Source organism: Sminthopsis crassicaudata, chromosome 4 (assembly GCF_048593235.1).
Source record: "Sminthopsis crassicaudata isolate SCR6 chromosome 4, ASM4859323v1, whole genome shotgun sequence".
In the NCBI taxonomy this organism is placed as follows: domain Eukaryota; kingdom Metazoa; phylum Chordata; class Mammalia; order Dasyuromorphia; family Dasyuridae; genus Sminthopsis; species Sminthopsis crassicaudata.
In genome coordinates, this window is record NC_133620.1 from 288,312,604 (window position 1) to 288,332,392 (window position 19,789).

Here is a 19,789-nt window from a genome sequence, read left to right on the forward strand (position 1 = left end):
TTCCTTTTTCCTTTCTACTCTGCTTTATTATTCTTTTCTCTGTAAGCTCCCAATGTAGAATTAATCCACCAGTATGACATTTTTTAATTTAATTCTCTCAAATAGTTTTTGAAGACTTCTGAAATAAAACTTCTTTCCCATTAGACTGTTAATACTATGCCCTCATATAGTCTCTTCTATGTGTTTTTATTTCAAAAAAATTTTAAACAACCTTAATTAGGCTAATTATTACTATACTAGCTCTTCATCCATGTCTTCTACAGGTGAGTGTCTATTTGCCTGGTTAATTAATACTGTCAACATCTTGTTAGTGGTCCCAAAGAGATCATAAAAAATGGAAAAAGGATCCACATGTGCAAAAATGTTATATACCTTTTCGTGGTGGCAAGGAATTGGAAACTTGAGTGGATGCTCATCAGTAGAGGAATAGCTGAATAAGTTGTGGTATATGAATGTAATAGAACACTATTCAGAAAGGCCTTGAAAGGCTTACATGAACTGATGCTAAGTGAAGTGAGTAGAACTAAGAGAACATTGTACATAGCAACACGATTATGTGATGATCAACTGTGTTGGACAGGGTTCTTTTCAATATAAGGTGATTCATCAGGCCAATTCCAATAAACTTGTGATGGGAGACAGCCATCTGCATTCAGAGAGAAGACTATGGGGACTGAATGTGGGTTGCAACATACTATTATTTTCACCTTTTTTGTTGTTGTTTGCTTGCTTTTTGTTTTCTTTCTCCTTTTTTTTTTTTTTTTTTTTTTTTTTTGGATTTAATTTTTTCTTGTACAGCATGATAAATGTGGAAATATTCCTGGCTTGAAGAAACCCTTGACAGATGAGAGATGGAATATTGTGTAAGGCAAGTTGGCCAATGTGGCTGGATTGTGGAGTTATGGAAGGAAATGATGTGTAAAAAATTTTGGAAAGATAGCAAGGGGCTAATGCTAAATGGGAATTTGTATTTGATTTTATTGGTAAAAAGCAGCCTTTGGAGTTTAAGTAGAGGAATGGTGTGCTCAGATATTTGTTGTAGAAAAATTGCTTTTTTAGCATTTGTGTAGATGATACATTTGGGTAAGAGGAAAACTTGAGGCAAGTAGGTAGTCCATAGAAGAAAGTATGGGTACTGACTAAGAGCAAGGGTTGTCTTGGAAAAAAGGGGAGAAATAAATAAATTGCAAGATTTCACAATTATTTGGATATGTAGGATGATCAAGAAAGAAATTGGGGAGGCCATTGAGATTGTGAAGTTGGAAAGATGGGTTATGCCCTTTACAGTAATAGAGAAATGTGGAAAAGAAATAGGTTTTGTAGGGGAAGTTAATGAATTCTGTTTTGGACATGTTCATGTTGAGGTGCTTATGAGACATCAAGGTTCCTATGACCAATAGACAGTTTGTGATGTGGGATTAGAGCTCAAGTAAGAAATGGCCTGGATAAATAGATCCAGGAGTCAGCTGATACTTGAATACTGGGAGAGTTGATGAAATCCCCTAGTATACAGAGGGAAGAGAGGGCCAGAGATGAAGAGCTAGCAAAGGATAATGTAAGAAAACCGAGAGAGTGGTTTTACAGTATTACATAAGAAAGGAAAGAGTATATCTAAGAGAGATACAGAATAAGAAATCTAAGAGCAGCTAGGTAGGTAACATAGTACACAGAGCACTGGGCCTGGAGTCAGAACTTGTGTTCAGATTTGGTCTAAGACACTTAGTAGCTTTATGATCCTGGGCAAGACAATTAATAACATTGCCTGAGTTTCCTCGACTATAAAATGCAGATAATAGTGTCTACTTTTTGGGATTGTTGTAAGATTAAATGATATAACATTTGCAGGATCTTTACTTGGGGCATAATGTTACATAAATACTTACTCTTTCCTTGCAACAGTGTCAAATGCTGCAAAAGGAGTCAAGAAGGATTAAGAAGAAATCATCACATTTGATAATTGAGAGCATTGCTATCTTTTGGAGGGAGCAGTTTCATTTGAGTTAAAAGTCATATTGCAGAGGGCTTATTAGTGGAATGGAGAGAAAGTGGAAGTAAACCCAGTTTAGGTTCGTTTTTCATGGAGTTTAGTGAGGAAGGGATAACATACAAGATAACAGCTATTGGCCATGATAGGATATAATAAGGATTTATTACAACATGGTGAGACTTGAGCATATTTGTAGGGAACAGAAGGAACCAGTAGATGGGAAGAAAGGTCAGAGAAGAGGATTAGGAATGCTATCAGAGGCATTTGGTTGCAGAGTGTTTGATTAAGTAATATGTATTTTCATTGATATCAGATTTTCTATAGATTCATTCTGTGTGCTAGGTATCATTCTTAGGTATATTCTCTCTTCCCCTTTTCCCCCCAGTAAAGCTTATGCCAGGGAACAGTGAACTTCTAGGGAATGGAATAAATATTTATATGTACCTACTCTGGGCCAGGCATTGTGCTTTTTACAAATATTTCATTTGATCCTCACATTTGATCCTTTACTTGTGAGATAAAGTGCTATTATTATCATCCCCGTTTTACAGAAGAGGAAAAGGAAGCAAACAGATTTAAATGACTTGTATTCCAGGCTCAGTGCTCTATCCACTGAACTATCAGCTGCCTTAAAAATGGCCAGTTGGGATTTGAAATACAAGATAGATAATTTGGTTTAAGATTTGCAAAGCATTCTACAAATATTATCTCAATCCTCAAAACAACTCTGAGAAATAGATGATGATGTTTTCTTCCCCTTTTTACACTTTGTCTGAAGCAGATTTGAACCAGGGATGGTCTTGATTTCAGATCTCGCACTCTGTCCACTGCACTACCCAGCTGCCTGGTTAATTAGCTTTTATTTCATTTTAGTCTTAGAGCAAGTACAATTGATGATTTCATGTATTCCTACAGTTGCAAAAAAATTACATATTTTTTTAAAAAGAATTTCTCATAAGATTACATGAAGATGTAAGTCTTTGTTTAGAGAGTTTGTATTTTTCAGTCTGTCTTTTTTGAGTGTGCTAGGGTTTATGTATTGCTTGGCTTTCTGTTGGCCTTTCTCTTTTAAAATTTTAATTTGTGCATTAATCTTTTACTTAATTGTAGAATTGAATAACTGATCACAGTATAGAAAAGAAATAGTGTTTTTTTAATAATACTTGTTACACTTATAGATTAGAATCTTTGTCTTTAAAATGAATTAATCGTTCATATATTGTTTCTTTAAAAACATATACAAAAGCAAAATCCAGCATAAGAAGTTTTTTGTGTCTCATCTTTTATTTTTCCTTGAGGTTTGCTAGTTCTTACTAGGACTATGACTCTACATTTTTGTTGCTCTGAAATATTGATTATAATTTAAAACAAATTTTTTTTGGCCTATATCACTTCTGAGTGGTTAAAAATAGTATTTGAAAAATGGGTGGAGATTTGGCATATTGGAAATTTTTGGTCATAATCAATAGGCTGGAAGTAGATCATATGACTAGAAATGAGAAAGTGTTTGAAAAGCAGCAGCAAAAGTCAGGCAAGTAGAACTTTGAAGTGTAAAAAACCCAAGTAAGACTGAAAAGTTCACAGATTAAATGGAATTTGACAGTGGAGTTGAGAGTAAGTCTAAGCACAGAAGAAAACAAGCACCACCAGCCCATAGTGATGAGAAATTTGTTATGGGCTGTGGGTTTCCACCAAAGAATGCTATGGAGATGATGGCCTGGTACTAATGAAAAGAAAACTTGTTCAATTTGTTCTGTGACTTCAAGCAAATTGTTTAATTTCTGAGATGCTCGGGTTCCTCATCATCTACACTGAAGGGGTTTATATAAGATAGCTTCTAAGGTCTTTTCTCGATCTAGATTTTGAATCCTAGGCTGGACTTGGAAAAATGAAATGTTTTGCAGACAGAGTTCAGTAAATATGGTTAATGGTATTGTAAAAAAGAAGTTTGAAACCTTTTAAAACTTGAGTTCAGTTCTCACTTGAGATATTAGACTTAATCTTAAATTAATGTCCTATTTCCTTTTTAAATTGATTTGTGTGTTAGAGAGATGAGAAATGACATTAGGATAAAGGAATAAAAGTGGTACAGTTGAGTATACCTGAGTTACAAAACCATATCTCAATTTGTTTTCCTATGCAATTTTCAAAGTCTAATCCTTGTTTAAGAAGTTGACATCTCATTGTTGGTGGAGTTGTGAAAGAATCCAATCATTCTAGAGAGCAGTTTGGGACTATGGCCAAAAAGTTATCAAACTGTGCATACCCTTTGATCAAGCAGTGCTACTACTGGGCTTATATCCCAAAGAAATACTAAAGAAGGGAAAGGGACCTGTATATGCCAAAATGTTTGTGGCAGTCCTTTTTGTAGTGGCTAGGAACTGGAAAATGAATGGATGCCCATCAATTGGAGAATGATTGGGTAAAGTATGATATATGAATGTTATTGTGGTATATGAATATTATTGCTCTGTAAGAAATGACCAGTAGGATGAATACAGAGAAGCTTGGAGAGACTTACATGAACTGATGCTGAGTGAAATGATCAGAACCCAGGAGATCATTATACACTTCAACAACGATATTGTATGAAGATGTATTCTGATGAAAGTAGATATCTTCAACATAGAGAAGATCTAATTCAGTTCCAGTTGATCAATGATGGACAGAAACAGCTATACCCAGAGAAGGAACACTGGGAATTGAGTGTAAACTGTTTGCACTGTTGTCTTTCTATCCAGGTTACTTTTACCTTCGGAATCCAATTCTTATCGTGCAATAAGAAATTTGGCTTTACACACATATATTGTATCTAGGATATACTATAACACATTTAACATGCATGGGATTGCCTGTCATCTAGGGGAGGGAGTAGAGGGAGGGAGGGGAAATTTTGGAAAAGAAGTGAATACAAGGGATAATGTTGTAAAAAAAAAAAAATGCATATGTACTGTCAAAAAAAATTATCATTATAAAATTAATTTTAAAAACCTAAAAAACAAAACAAAACAAAAAACCAAACAAACAACAACAACAAAAAAGAACTTGACATCTGATTCATTAAAAATTAATTTTATTATCAAACAGCAAAATGTTATATTAAGAATTTGGGGCCAGTGTTGATATTTGATTTTTTTCTACTTTCAGATATGTTAGTTTTTTTATTAGCTTAAAAGTTGGTGGTAATGAGGAAAGAATAATTTCTTTCTTTTTTTATTTTATAATTATTAAATTTTTTGACAGTATATATGCATGAGTAATTTTTTTAATAACATTATCCCTTGTATTCATTTTTCCAAATTATCCCCTCCCTCCCTCTACTCCCTCCCCTAGATGACAGGCAATCCCATACATTTTACATGTGTTACAGTATAACCTAGATACAATGTATGTGTGTAAATCCAATTTTCTTGTTGCACATTAAGTATCGGATTCCGAAGGTATAAGTAACCTGGGTAGATAGACAGTAGTGCTAACAATTTACATTCACTTCCCAGTGTTCTCTGGGTGTAGTTGTTTCTGTCCATCATTGATCAACTGGAAGTGTGTTGGATCTTCTTTATGTTGAAGATATCCACTTCCATCAGAATACATCCTCATACAGTATTGTTGTTGAAATGTACAGCGATCTTCTGGTTCTATTCATTTCACTCAGCATCAGTTGATGTAAGTCTTTCCAAACCTCTCTGTATTCGTCCTGCTGGTCATTTCTTACAGAGCAATAATATTCCATAACCTTCATATACCATAATTTACCCAACCATTCTCCAATTGATGGACATCCATTCATCTTCCAGTTTCTAGCCACTACGAAAAGAGCTGCCACAAACATTTTGGCACATACAGGTCCCTTTCCCCTGAAAGAATAATTTCTAACCGGTTGTTGTTGAGTAATATTTGTAAGCCTCAAAAATGTGGTGGTTTTTTTTGTTGTTGTTGTTTTGTTTTTGTTTTTGTTTTTACTTTTACCTTGAAAGACTCAGGTTGAGAGAAGAGGAAGTTCTGGCAATTGACAAAATTAAAAGATTAGTAGAAAGCATAGTACTTTGGCTGCTTTAAAAAAAAAAAAAAAAAAAGCCTAAGAGTAATTTGGCTGTAAAAAACATGGGGATCCTGATGTGTAAACAGTAGCTATTTAAACAAACTTTTCATAACGTCTCTTTTTGTTCTTGATTTTGCATATTGATTTACAGTAGCCCCACTTAGGAATTTCACAAACATCCCTTTCTTAATTCTGAGCCCTATTTCTTACCTGCAGTTATTTTTCTATTCCAAGTACATGGTCTGTTCCATTCTAGACTGAAGCAGATTGACTTCCCCTGGCCTTTCTTTTAACTTGCTACTTTAAAGTTCATTTAAAAATCAGGTTGCTCCTGTTGGTGTTGCATTAGCTGTAAGACTTTGGCAACTTTAGTTAGGATAGTAAAATACAGTTTAACATAGATCATCTGGGTTTTTCCAGCAATTCAGGATTGTTTCGTTGTCTACCACTTAAAATTCTGTTTGTTGAAATGGATGGTGGACCTCTTAGATTTGTGGAGAAGGAAGGAATTTTTGGCCAAATTAAAGCCATTTCTAGTCAAATGAAAAAATGCTCCAAATCATTATTGATTAGAGAAATGTAAATTGAAACATTTCTTGAGGTACCACTTCACATCTCTCAGATTGGCTAAGATGATAGTAAAGGATAATGACAAATGAATGTTGGAGGGGATGTGAGAAAACTAGGACATTTTTTGGAGTTGTGGACTGAATCAACTATTCTGAAGAGCTATTTGAACTATGCCCAAAGGACAAACAAACTGTGCATACCTTTTAATCCAGTAGAGTGGCTATTGGGTCTGTATCCCAAAGAGATCATAAAAAAGGGAAAAGGACCCACATGTGCAAAAATATTTGTACTAGCCCTTTTGGTAGTTGGCAAGGTACTGGAAACTGAGTGGATGCCCATCACTTGGGGAATGGCTGAATAAGTTATGGTATATGAACGTAAGGGATTATTATTGTTCTATAAGAAATGATCAGGCTGATTTCAGAAAGATTTAGATTACAGCGAACTTATGCTTAGTGAAGTGAACAGAACTAAGAGAACACAGCAATAAGAAGATTATGTGATGATCAATTGTGATGGACTTGGCTTTATTCCACAATGAGGTGATTCAGAGCAATTCTAACTTGTGATGAAGAGAGCCATCTTTATCCAGAGAGAGGACTATGGGGACTGAATGTAGATCACAACATAGTATTTTCACCTTTTTTGTGCTGCTGTTTTCTTGTTGTTTTTTTTTTTCCCCTTTATTTTTTTTTTCCCCCTTTTGACCTGATTTTTCTTGTGCAGCATGATAAATGATAAATGTTAGTTTACTTGTTGTCTAAGGAAGGGAGGGAGAAAATTTTAGAATACAAGATTTTGCAAGGGTGAATGTTGAAAATTATCTTTGCATGTATTTTGAAAAATAAAAAGCTATTATTAAAAAAAATTCTGCTTGTTCAAAGAAGAGGGTGTTTTTTTATTCAGAATTAGGGTCCTATCAATATAGTTCTTTTAAAAAAGTACTTAAATAATCTAGAAGTAAAGATCTTTCTGCTGTCCAGAGTTCTAGGTTATTTACTGCAAGGCCTGTACAGGTAAAGGGAAATCTTAATCATCTCAGCTGACTTCGATAATCGAAATTTTTGTTTACTATAACAAGATCATGTATTTATAGCTTTAGACCATCTAGTTCAACACTTCTACCATATTACAAATGAGGAAACCGAGGCCAAGAGATGTTAAGTGATTTGTCCATAGTCAAACAGTAATAAGTGGTAGAGGTGGTATTTGAACCCAAATCTTGACTCCAGAATCATTGTTTGTTTCTTTGTACTAAAATATAAGGTGGAGGTATGGAGATGCACACAACAATGGTAGGTCTGTCTGTTAATGCTCAGGAATTGAAACCTGAGAGATTGTATTCCTACTGTTGTTTAGCCCAATGAGATTGTAAAATAAATTATTTGACAGTGAGGAGTTTTATATCTTTCTAGGTAAATTTTGGCTAAAAAAATCTTCTCTAAACTTTAAGCTTAAGTAAATTTGCTCTGTCATTCTTATTACTTCTGCTTTGCTACTTTCATTTTCAGTTTGACCCTAAAAATAGCTGTTTAATCCTTGCCTGTATAAGCATTATCATTTGCTTTGATTATTTGAGAACAAATTGTGGAGGTGACAACCTGTTTAGGTAAAGTAGCAAAAATTTTTTTTTGTTTTTTTGTTTTGTTTTGTTTTTTTAACCTGCAGCTGGAGAGTATTTAACTTTTTGCAGTATTCTGAATCTCATCCTAATTTGGGACCAAGTGGTGAAATGTGACACAAGACAGAGAATGGAATTGGCATTAGGCCTGGAAGAATAAATAGCTTCTTTAAAGTATATTTTATAGCCAGGGGACCAGAAAGGAAACAACATTTCTCCAGGCTCCTTGTTGAGGAATTGAAGAAAGAAACTTGTATTGACAGCAGGAAACATTGCTTCCTTTAAAATAAAGCCAAAAACAAAACTTTTGAAAGAATAGCAAACCAAAAAATCAACAAGACTTACACTAAATATGTAAACTGTGCATCAAATTCTGAGATACAAATACAAAAATGAAATAGACGGTTCCCAAAGAGTGTAGCTTTTGCTGAAGGGGGGGGGGGATAATATACATTCACAGATAACTGAATGATGATTATAAAATTAATACATTTAAAAAAAACCTTTATTTTCAAAACATATGGATAATTTTTCAACATTGACCCTTGTATAGCTTTGTGTTTCAGATTTTCTCCTTCCCCCACTGTCTCCCCTAGATGGCAAGCAATCCAATATATGTTTTACTAACAACTAGAGAAATCAGGAAATGTCTCTTGAAATAAGTGGCACTGGAGATTAAAGGAATGTAGAAGTTTGAAGACATAGATTAGGTGGAGACAATTTTATGAAATAAAGAGTCGGATAGTGAAATATATTGCAGTAGGGATCAACAAAAAGGGCAGTTTGTCTGATGTTCAGAGAGTGTGAGTGGATATATAAACTGTAGGTTGGAGCCACATTATGAAGGACTTTAGTGCCAAGTATAGAAGTATGTGTATTGTATTGTAGGGGCACTTAGGACTCATTTAAGTTTTTTGAGTAGTGGTCATATGTATTCTTTTAGGATGATTGGAATGTGAGTATAGATTTGAGACAGAGGGAGAATGCTTTTATAATAGTTTAATAGTTTGTGTGGTGATGAGGGCCAGAGCTAAGGTTGAGTGGTATGAGATGAGAGAACAGTATAAATATGAGAAATACAAGATAGAATGGATTGAGATTCATTAATTGATTGGCTGGAAGGATGGGGTAAGTGGGATAGAGAAGAATGAAGAAATAAGGATGACTGAGGTTGCTGACCTTGAGTGATTGAAAGGTGGTGCCTTCAACAGAAACAAGTTAGGGGACCAGTTGAGTTTAGAAAGTTATATTTGGTTTTAGATATGTTCAACATTAGGTGGTTGGTGGGATAACTTGCAGATGGAGATCTTAGCAGGCTAATAGAAATCTGGGAATTCAGGAGAGAAATGAGATCTGAATATGTATATCGGGTGTCATTTATGTAAAGATAATTGAATACATAAGAAATGATAAAATCACCAAGAAGATGCATAGAAAAGAGGTCCATAGATACAGCTATTCATTGGAAGTATTGGAATGGTGGGTAATTAGTATTAGAGGAGAATACAAAGTATCAAGCAGTTAAGTGAAGCACACAACCATGCTTTGTTGTGAAAACCCAGGGAGAAATGAATATCTAAGAAGAGAACAGGTCATCTGTGATTAGTATTTGGGGAGAGAATTAGTTGTGAGATAGTGGAAGTAAGTGTTATCAAGTATTTATAAAGTGCTTACCATGTAAGTAAGTATGACGCACAGTAGGGATCTGGAGATATAAAGATAAAAACCAGCCTCTGTCCCCGTGAATCTAACATTCTCTTTAAGGAGAGGAAGGAAGTATGGGGGCTTGTGGAAGAGTGGGTGTAGGGTACAATATCAAAACTGGCATCTGAGAGACCAGAAGAAGGGCCTCATCAGCAAACAAATCACAAAAACATGTGCCAACAGTGTGCAAGTACTAGGAATAAAAGCAGAGTAACAGTTCCTGCTCTCAAGGAGCTTAGGTTTTATTGAGGAAAAATTATGTATAAAAGGAACTTGGAAGTGGGGGGAAGATGAAAATACTTGGCCTAGGAGCCTGCCTATAAAGGAATGAAGATTTTGGTGGTTATGGGAAGTTGTGGGAAGAACCTGGAAGTCTAAGGGAAAGGCTTCTTGCAAAAAGGTGGCACTTAAACTGAGTTTAGTGTTTAAATAATTTTGTAAGGATTTGACTATGAAAAGGAGAGGAGAGTTAGGATAGCTTGAAAGAAATCTGGGTGTGTTTATAAGGCTGCTGGTTTAGGGTATAGTGGATCTGATGAGATTGAAAATTAGAAATAGAGGAGAGAAAAGGCTGACTCTCCAGAGAGATGAAGGGAAGAGGAGAAGGGAGGTGTGATCAAAGATTCATAGGCAAGAAGAAAGGCTTTTTACTCATCCTTTGAGATTGTAGCAAAGGGAGTGAGAGATTTGGAGAAAGAGGGATGATATTGAAGGGTTTTGAAGCTTGGAATTAGGAAGGAGCTGTGAAGATTTCAGTTTTTTGATTGAATTGTGAGATGTGAAATCTTTTTAAGACAATGTGGAAAGGTTAAAGGAAGATATTAGTTAGTGGCTTGAGGAAAAGTTTGGTGTAGATACTATGGGAAATAACTTAGTCAATAGTTATCCTCACTGGTTTTCTTTCCTATTCCATTCCACTGACTCCAAAATCTATACTTCAAGATCTGGTATAGTAAATAGGATCTTAGCCCTTCCTCTGTTTTATGTAAATTGTTTAGCCTATCAGTGACATCATAATACTAGTCAAAATTGATTAATGTTAGAGACATTCATTTCATAAAGTTTGACTGTGCTGGCCATTTTAGGGAACATAAAACTCTGCAGCTGCAAACATTTGCAGCACCAGTGAACATTCTGGCAAGAAATAAATTATTGTTAATGGCATGTCTGCCACTGGCAGTGTGCTGTGTTTACAAACACTTTAAAGGAGCCCATTTGACTTACCTGCTAATGTAAGGACTCTCATGAGGGGGAGATATAATTGATATTATTGCTTGCTGAAGGGACTTCATTCCACTAGTCCTATTAGAAAAAGAAGTAAGCAATTAATGTAATTACCAACATTTCTTTGATTAATAAAAATTAGTAATGAAAAAATCTTACATCTGAGTATTTTTCTTTCTTTTAGCAGTCTATATAATTAACATTTGGTGTTAATGAAATTATGAATCCTGTAGTGTGTACTTATTAATAACATGATGGGGCTTTCAAGGAATTGTTTAAATTTTAATTTATTATTTTCATATTCCAAAGTAATAAGTACAAACAACCTCTGATTCATATTCTCCATTTCTCTGCCTGTCTTCTAACCCTTCCCCTCCCATCTCTGTTTATCTCTCTCCCTCTCCCTTTCTCTCTCTGTCATTTCTTTTAGTATTTGGTAGTCTTTTGTTTATAGAAGTATATTTTGTTTTGTTACTTGGTAATAGTGAGGAGAGCTAAAGATTTTTATAGGAATATGAGCATTTGTCATAAAAACTGGAAAAGAAGTCTTTTCCATTGAGTTTGAACTACTTCAGTTTACTGAAGGATAGATTTAATTCTCTTAAGGAAAGCTTTACTCCACTGGGACTGAAGTGTGTTGCATTCTTTCTTGATTTGCAGGAACCTGCAAGCAGCTATTGGAGCCTACTATGATTTTGAGAGTCCAAACATCAGCGTGCCCTCTATGTCCTTTGTTGAGGATGTTACCATAGGAGAAGGGGAATCGATACCTCCTGACACCCAATTTACAAAAACCTGGCGGATACAAAACTCCGGTAAATGTGTGGCCAGGGAGCTTCCCTTGCCCACAACTTTTGGTTTCTCCTTAAACTAAAATTTAATAAAAGTTAAGAGGTAAATGTTTTAATTTCAGCTATATGATTGTGTAACTTTGTTTTTCTTCTTAAACATGGTTCAATATTTTCTTGTACTGCCATGTTGAACAAAGATCACTACCATTGAAAATCAATGTCCCTGACTAGGAAAAATAATTGAACTCTTTTCTCCTGTTCTCTTTTCTTCCACTGAATCACTTGTGACTTGGCAGCATATAAACATATTTGAACTTCCATGTAGGAATTGGAGAAGAGAAGTTGTATATATGTTAGTGACTTCACCTTCTCCTGTTTCCCATTTTAGTTCTGCTCTAAATAGACTTCATTTTCAGGGTATTACTAGTGTGTAGTAAAGAGTTGTCTTTCTGAACAAAATTGGGTAAAGGTCAATTCCTTTAAAATTTCTTGTCATTTGGTACCATAAGGATAATTCTATAAACTGTTCCCTGGGGCCTGAGTACTTGTCTATGATATTATAGCAGTGTAACTGTACTGTGGAATTGGGGCCAAAAATTATTGAAAAGAAGGAAAGCTCTGATTGGAAAATAAAATTTCATTGTATTGATAGACTGCATATAGAAACATCTTAATTTTAAGGAATGTTTACTGTATTCCATTTCTTAACAGTAAATCCAAATAAGTAATTCCGTAAAAATATTAGAAATCTGTCTTTACTGGCTCTTTTTGTGTGTGTGTGTGTGTGTGTGTGTGTGTGTGTGTGTGTGTGTGTGTGTGTGTGTGTATGTATGTGTGTATGTGTGTATGTGTTAAATGTGAATTGGGGTTTTACTTCTTCTAGTCTTAGTGCCTGTTCTATTAGCTAATGAAGGAACTTTGAATGAATGAAGTCCTAATAAGTGGCAATTAAGTAAAAAGTCTGTTAATAAGGACTCTCATAAGTGAGGTGAAGCTCCTTTAAGAGGGTAAAATTTACTTGTAACCTGTGGAAAAGGCAGTAATTCAGTTCTAGAATGATGATCTGATGTGAGATGAAACAAAATTCTGGTCTCAGAATAAAACCCAGAAAGACATTATGAAAATGAAACTTGCTTTAAATTTTTGCTTATATTTTCCATTAAGGAAAAATCTGAAGACTAGTAAAGTGAATTCAACCTGTCTTAATATATAGTATGTCTCACGTATTTTAAGAAATAGTCACAATTGAATTGAAGGATCAGTACAGTTAATGAATAAGAAACTTGAAATAACTCTGCTTTATAGTGTGTATTTGTTTTTAAGAATGATACATTAAATGTAATGCATCATAGTGGCTTATGGGGGGAAGGAAAGATCAGATTTCTGTAATTTTTTTGAGATTCTTGTTCAAAGTTTGCTTTTGTGTTTTGTTTTGGTCCTCCCATTCCAGTTTTTTTTTTTGGGGGGGGGAGTGGAAGATAGGGAATGAAGATTAATTTTCCTTTAAGGAAACACTTTCTACCAGTGCTGACCCTTAACTGTTTTACATTAATTTGGGAATCCCTGGGACTATGGGGAGCTGTGATTACCTCTGAATCTACAGTAGGTGTCAGATGAAAATCTTAAACCCATATGTTAGAGACTTAGAGACTAGCCCCATTACCTGCTAAATATGTTCTCTCTCTAATTTCTTCTATGTCTATGTTGATTTCTATACTTGTTTTGAATCTAGTGATACTAGAAAGGCACTGAATAGAGAGCTGGGTTCAAGCTTCAGCTGATTATGACTTTAAGAAAGTCATTTAATTTTTCAGTCCCCAAAACAACTTTCTTCAGATTAGGTGTTGCTGCATTAAAGATGTTTGCTTACTTTTTAGAGGATTTTTCTTTATGTGAAGACTCCATGAGCCATTGAAATCACCAGGCTAGTCCTTATCTCTGATATCACAATGATTCTACAATTTTGGGCCCTTTTAGCACTGATGGTTTATTATGTTAATTAATAAAAAACTAATTCAGTTGTCTTCGGCCCTAAGAGAGAAGTTTTTTACAAGCCATTTACTTTTCTTTTGCCAGAAGTCAGACTCCACTTCCCCCTCCCCCCCAAATGAAATCAAAGCCTTATTTATTTTTATCAATGGCTTATCCTAAAATCTTGGAGTTCCTATGAGTTACTCATAGTTTTAGCACCTAGGACAGTGAAACATAATTGATACTTTATAAAATCTTGTTGATTGATTTTTTTTTTTTAAATTAACTGTTTAGAGTTCCTTTTAAGAATGTTTAGTATTGTGTTTCAGGAAAATGACTTAAGTTTATATAAGTCCAGGTAAAGTCATGATTTGGCAATTAGCTGGCTGTCTTTAGAAGTATTGGGAAAATAGTGTTAGCAGTGGCTCAGATTTTAAATTTTAAAATGTCAACAGAATGAGGAATCTGAACTCGTGGATTTTAGCCTGAACTTTCAAGGTTTGTGTTATATACCAAATTTTTTTAATGAATGTTGATTTTTTTTTTCTAAGTCAGAGTTGCTGGTGATTAAAAATTTCCTTGGCAGTTGTTTAGAAAGTACTAAGAGTTATTTTTATTTTTTTAGCTAGAAATTTGTCCATTTTAAAATTAGTTTTGTAATCTCTAGATTATTGTTTTGAAGAAACTGATATAAAATAACACATAGTTTGAAAGAGCTGTGATTTCACACAAAATTTTTAAATTGCAATATGCTGGAGCCCTTTGATATGTTATTTTAATGTTTTGGGTTGGGGATAATAATATGCTGCTTTGGATAGCTTTAATCTTTCTGCCTTTTTTTTTTTTTTCTTTTTTTTTTTTTTGCCATACTTATTAATGCCTTTTATTCTCCTTCTAGCACCTAAGTTTTCTTAAGTCATATGCTACAGTTTGCTTGCATCCACTTATGTGTTTCTTATTTGGGTTTTCTCTAATTTTAATTCTTAAGAGCTTTTTGTTGGTCATTGATTCATAGGCATAGTGTCTGTGGAAGAAGGTTAAGAGAGAAAAACTTACGCAATCAAGAACAGTTTGGGGATCTCTGTATGATATTTTTAATTCTGTCTAGCTCAATTTCTTCCTCTTACTTGGTTCTGAGCCTAACATTATTCATATGCAATACTGGTCTAAGATAGATGGATGGATGAACTCAATAGGTATGCCATAATCTGGGCATTATATCTTGGACATGCTTTGTCATGTGCCCCTGTCCTGTCCAAAGATTGGATCACTCCAAAGAGACAACTAGATGGCACAATAGAGAGTACCTGGCCTGGAGTCAGGAAGACCTTATTTCAAATCTAGCCTCAGACATTTACTAACTGTGTGATGCTGGGCAAATCACTTCATTGCTATTTGTCTCATTTTCCTCAACCAAAAAATAGGAATGATAGTCTTGAAAGGTTGTTATGAGAATTAGAAAAGTACTTAGCACATAATGTGCTTAGCGCATAATGGTGCTATAAAAAATACTTTTTCCTTTTCCCCTCCCCTCTACCCTCAATATATTACTGCAGATTTCATTGAAGAGGCTTATGGTATTGGGAATTAATGCTGTTTTTACATTTTCATCTACAAATAGATTTGGAGACTCTTGTGTCTCTAGGAAATTTCCCTTTTGTTTAGACTTTATTAGGTAGAAGATCTTCCATAACATTGGTGAATAAACTAGCGAACATATGTCGTCTTTTCTTGTTTAACATGTTGTTTTGATGTTCATATTTAGCAGATTGTTCAATGATACAAGTTGTATCTTTTGTGGAATTTTGTATATTTTCCATGTATAACTGAGAAATCAAGAGAAATGTCTTGTCTACAAAGAGATTTTGAGGTCAAATGCTTACCAAATCAAATGCTTAAAAAAAAAATCAGTGAGATATCTTATATTTTGTACACCGTTCATTCATATAAATGTAATATGCAAAAGCCTGACTCCTTTCTTCTTTTGGTCTTGTGAAGCACAATGTGCATAGGCCCTTTTCATAAAAATTGTGTGTGTGTGTTGTGTGTGTGTGTATGAAAGAAGGAAATAATACTAAGAAAACAAGTGAATACGTCAGTAGATGCTAATTTTTAAATTAAATTTTAATCAAATTAATGCTTTTTATTTTTTATATCATTATCATTTCATTTGTCTCTATATTTGGGTAACCTTCCTTATCATAAAATAAAACAATTAAAGGAAAACAAGCAATACAGTAAGGATTATATACTTGCCAGAGTGGTGTGTGGGGGAGGGAGGGAGAGGGAGAGGGAGAGGGAGAGAGTGTGTGTAAAAGAATGATTTGTGATCTTTCTCATTCTTTTGGAATCTTCCATCTATATTGAGAATTGATTGAAACATTTCCTTCAAAAATTTTTGCCTCTAGCACAGGTATTTGTTTAAGACAATTAGTTATTCTCAGTTTTATCTTAAATTCTGTTTTATATATATATATAATTCATATACCTCTGATACCAAGTTAGAACTGTGCTGCATTTGGACTCTCCCACCATTGTTATCATTGAAAATACATCATTGTAAAAATGTCATTTTCCATCTTCATATGTTCTTGGGAAAAACCATTTTTAACTGTAATTATATCAAGATGCCTGTACAATTTTTTTTTTTCTCAGCTGCTTTTTAACTATTTTTTTGAAGTGATACTGCTTATAATCTTCTGTTATTTTCCTTGGTATAATATCTTACAAATAAGCTTGTACCCCCAAACAGATATCCTTGTCCATAGAAGTTTGCTAGTTAGGATAAGTTTCTAAGTTCTTTGAGCTTTCTTGTGAACCAGGTTACTATTAAGATTAAATTAAAAATTACCCAAAACAATGCCCATTTTGTGACCCTCCACATTCTTATACTTTCCAGCCTTGTGTATCTAGGATCTGACAAATAGCTGCTTTTCTATGAAATTATTTTATATCAAGTATTTTTCTCCTCCTGAATAATATATGCTTGCTAGGTTATAAATGTCCTTTATGATATAATAGAAATAAAAATAGTACTTGTATTTCTTCTTTAATATATTTGCTGTTGTATTGCCATTGATTATTTTGCCTTCTGTTCAGAGAACCTTGGCTAGCACTCTTCCACCCTCCCCTTTTGAGGAGACACGTCAAAATACCAAAAAAAGCCCAAATCAAAACAAAACAAAACAAAAAAAGCAGCTCTGAAAGAGGCTTTCTCCTTTATTTACATCCTCCACTGTCACTTATGCTTTGGGATAGAAGGGAGAGGAACACTATTGTGGAACTTCATTCCTTGTCCTCAAACTCAGTATTTATTTTTCAGTGCTAAGTACCTCAAACTAAGCTAATTCATTAAAAAAAATACAATTTTGAGAAATTTAAGAGTCTGAATCAGAGAGATGAGAATCATTTCCATATTTGATATTTTAGTAATTTCTTTGTTCTAGATTTCTTTACACCTACAGAGTTTCTCCTCTTGTTTTTTTTTTAGTTTTCTCTTATCAAGTATACTTTTCTTCTGAACCTCCTATTTTAAATGAGAACCCCCTTTTTCTAGGCAACTTTGATTAGTAAATAGGAAAGTAGATTTGTCTCATGATCTCCAATTAATGTAGAATTATTTCTTAGTCTTGTGATTCTAGGATTTGACTATCATCAACTTTGGAAGTTTTTCCAGCTTTTCTAGCCTCTTTACCTCCAAATTATTTAGTCTTTTCTGGCTGTCTTTATTGTAAATTTTTTTCTCTCATAGCTCAACTGTATTTTTTAATTGTATAGAATGCCTATGTCCAAAGCTTTTGTAATCTGCTAGGTAATTTCTAATCCTTGGAATTGAAAAAACAGTTAACATACATAAGACAATAGGAGAGGGTTGCTGATCACAGAGAGCCTTTTCTATCAGACACATTGCAGCTCCGAATATCATTTATTTGTTTATTTTTACCAAATTGATGCTCTGTAAATAAGTTAAAATGTATTCTAAAAACAGGGTTTCTGTGTTTTCAGAGGATCTTTGCCAAAGCTTTTTTTATACATTTGAAAGTTGTTGGCCAAAACCTTTTGTATCTCTCAGTAGAGAACATCTACACTGATTGTCAGACCAATAGTGCTGGACTTTTTTTTTTCTTTAATAAATGTGTCAACTCCAAAAAGGTTGAATTGCCACTTGACTCTCATACCACATTTCTGCCTTGGATATCTCTACTTAATGGACACAGGAACGAAATAAAAGCAATAATTTTTTTTTAATTTGGAAATATGTATGTGATTCCACTTGTTCCAGCCCTCAGCAAATGTTAATAAATTGAAGAATCAATGAACAAAAATGAACAAAATGACAGTTTCATCTTAGGTGCAGCTTAAAAAGTTAAAGACCAAATAGTAAATCTTGAATAGTAAGAGAAGCCATCAAAGGTTTATTGATGTAGATGGATGACATTTTGTACCCTTTGTACCTGCAGTTTCTTAGTACAGTCAGTATAGTATAGTATGATATATCCTGTGTTTGTTATTCTTGAGCACTTGTTTTATTCTGCTTATATGTCTTTTTGAAGATGTGAATTCTTTCATTGATCTGAGGTTATTCTTTCTGGCTAGTTGTGAAAATGATATAATTCAAGGAAATAAATAACTTGTGTGTGTGAAAGGGAGACTATAGAAAGTTTGAGCCATTATTTCAGATTGCAGACATGTTACAAGGCACACTAAACGTGGAATCACTAATGTCTTAACTTTTTTTTTTTTTTTTTTTTAAATAAACTCAGGAGCAGAGGCCTGGCCACCAGGGGTTTGTCTTAAGTATGTTGGGGGAGACCAGTTTGGACATGTGAACATGGTGATGGTGAGATCGTTAGAACCCCAAGAAATTGCAGATGTCAGCGTTCAAATGTGCAGTCCCAGCATAGCAGGAATGTATCAGGGACAGTGGCGTATGTGCACTGCTACAGGACTCTACTATGGAGGTGAGTCTGTTATCTTGTAATTCTAGATAAGGAGTGCACTCATTGCTCACAGAACCTACTTGTGCAGGATCTTTTAAACAATTCCCAAATATAAAGCTAAAATAACTACTCTTTTAAACCTTGATAATTTGACTTAAAATTAACTTAGTTAAAAAAAAAAAAAAAGATGCTAATGTATTTCATTGAATATTGCTTAGTATTGTGCTTACTACATGATGTGTTAAGTACTATACAGAAAACAGTCTCCATATTAACCATCCATAGGAGATTAATAGATATCTGCCATAGTAAACAGATAAATAAAATACGTAGACTTTTGTGTAAATATCTACTACGTGATATGCTAAGAACATTTCTTTCTCTTTACTTTTTTCCCTTGCTTTTTGGTGCTTTTAAATAAAAGGAAATAGGTGTATAATATTTTATATTAATTCTTTTATTCCAAAGATCACTTTTTATTTTTTTCCTCTTGTTCCTGAGGATTGTAGTCTTTAGAACTTTGCTTCCTTTTAGTTTAAGTTTTGGAAAATGATAATTTTTATATGTGTAATATCAGTATAATTTTTAAAAAGTAATATAGCCAGCAGTATAGATTTTCACTATATATGTGTGTGTGTGTATGTATATATATATATATATGTGTGTGTGTGTGTGTGTGTGTGTGTGTGTATATATGTGTATATATATATGTATATATGTGTGTATATATATGTGTGTGTGTATATATATATATGTATACATATGTGTGTGTATATATATATATATGTATATATATGTGTGTGTGTATATATATATATATATATATAGTCTAGGTATCATGGGACTCTTAGGGATGGAAGGAACTCACTTAATCCATCCCATTCTTGAACATCTTCAGAGAGATGAAAATATCTCTTGTTGTACTCACATTATGTTTTT

General features: G+C 33.9%; 1 protein-coding gene across 3 annotated transcripts in view; it reads left to right on the forward strand.

The window, feature by feature from the left end:
- The window catches only part of ILRUN (inflammation and lipid regulator with UBA-like and NBR1-like domains), a 112,824-nt gene that overhangs the window by 48,401 nt on the left and 44,634 nt on the right, over nt 1-19,789 (forward strand). For all 3 annotated transcript variants that reach the window (XM_074311222.1, XM_074311223.1, XM_074311224.1), the window contains exons 2-3: nt 11,809-11,963; nt 18,674-18,871. In XM_074311222.1, coding sequence (XP_074167323.1) covers nt 11,809-11,963; nt 18,674-18,871 — 353 coding nt within the window. The remainder of the gene's footprint in view (nt 1-11,808; nt 11,964-18,673; nt 18,872-19,789) is intronic.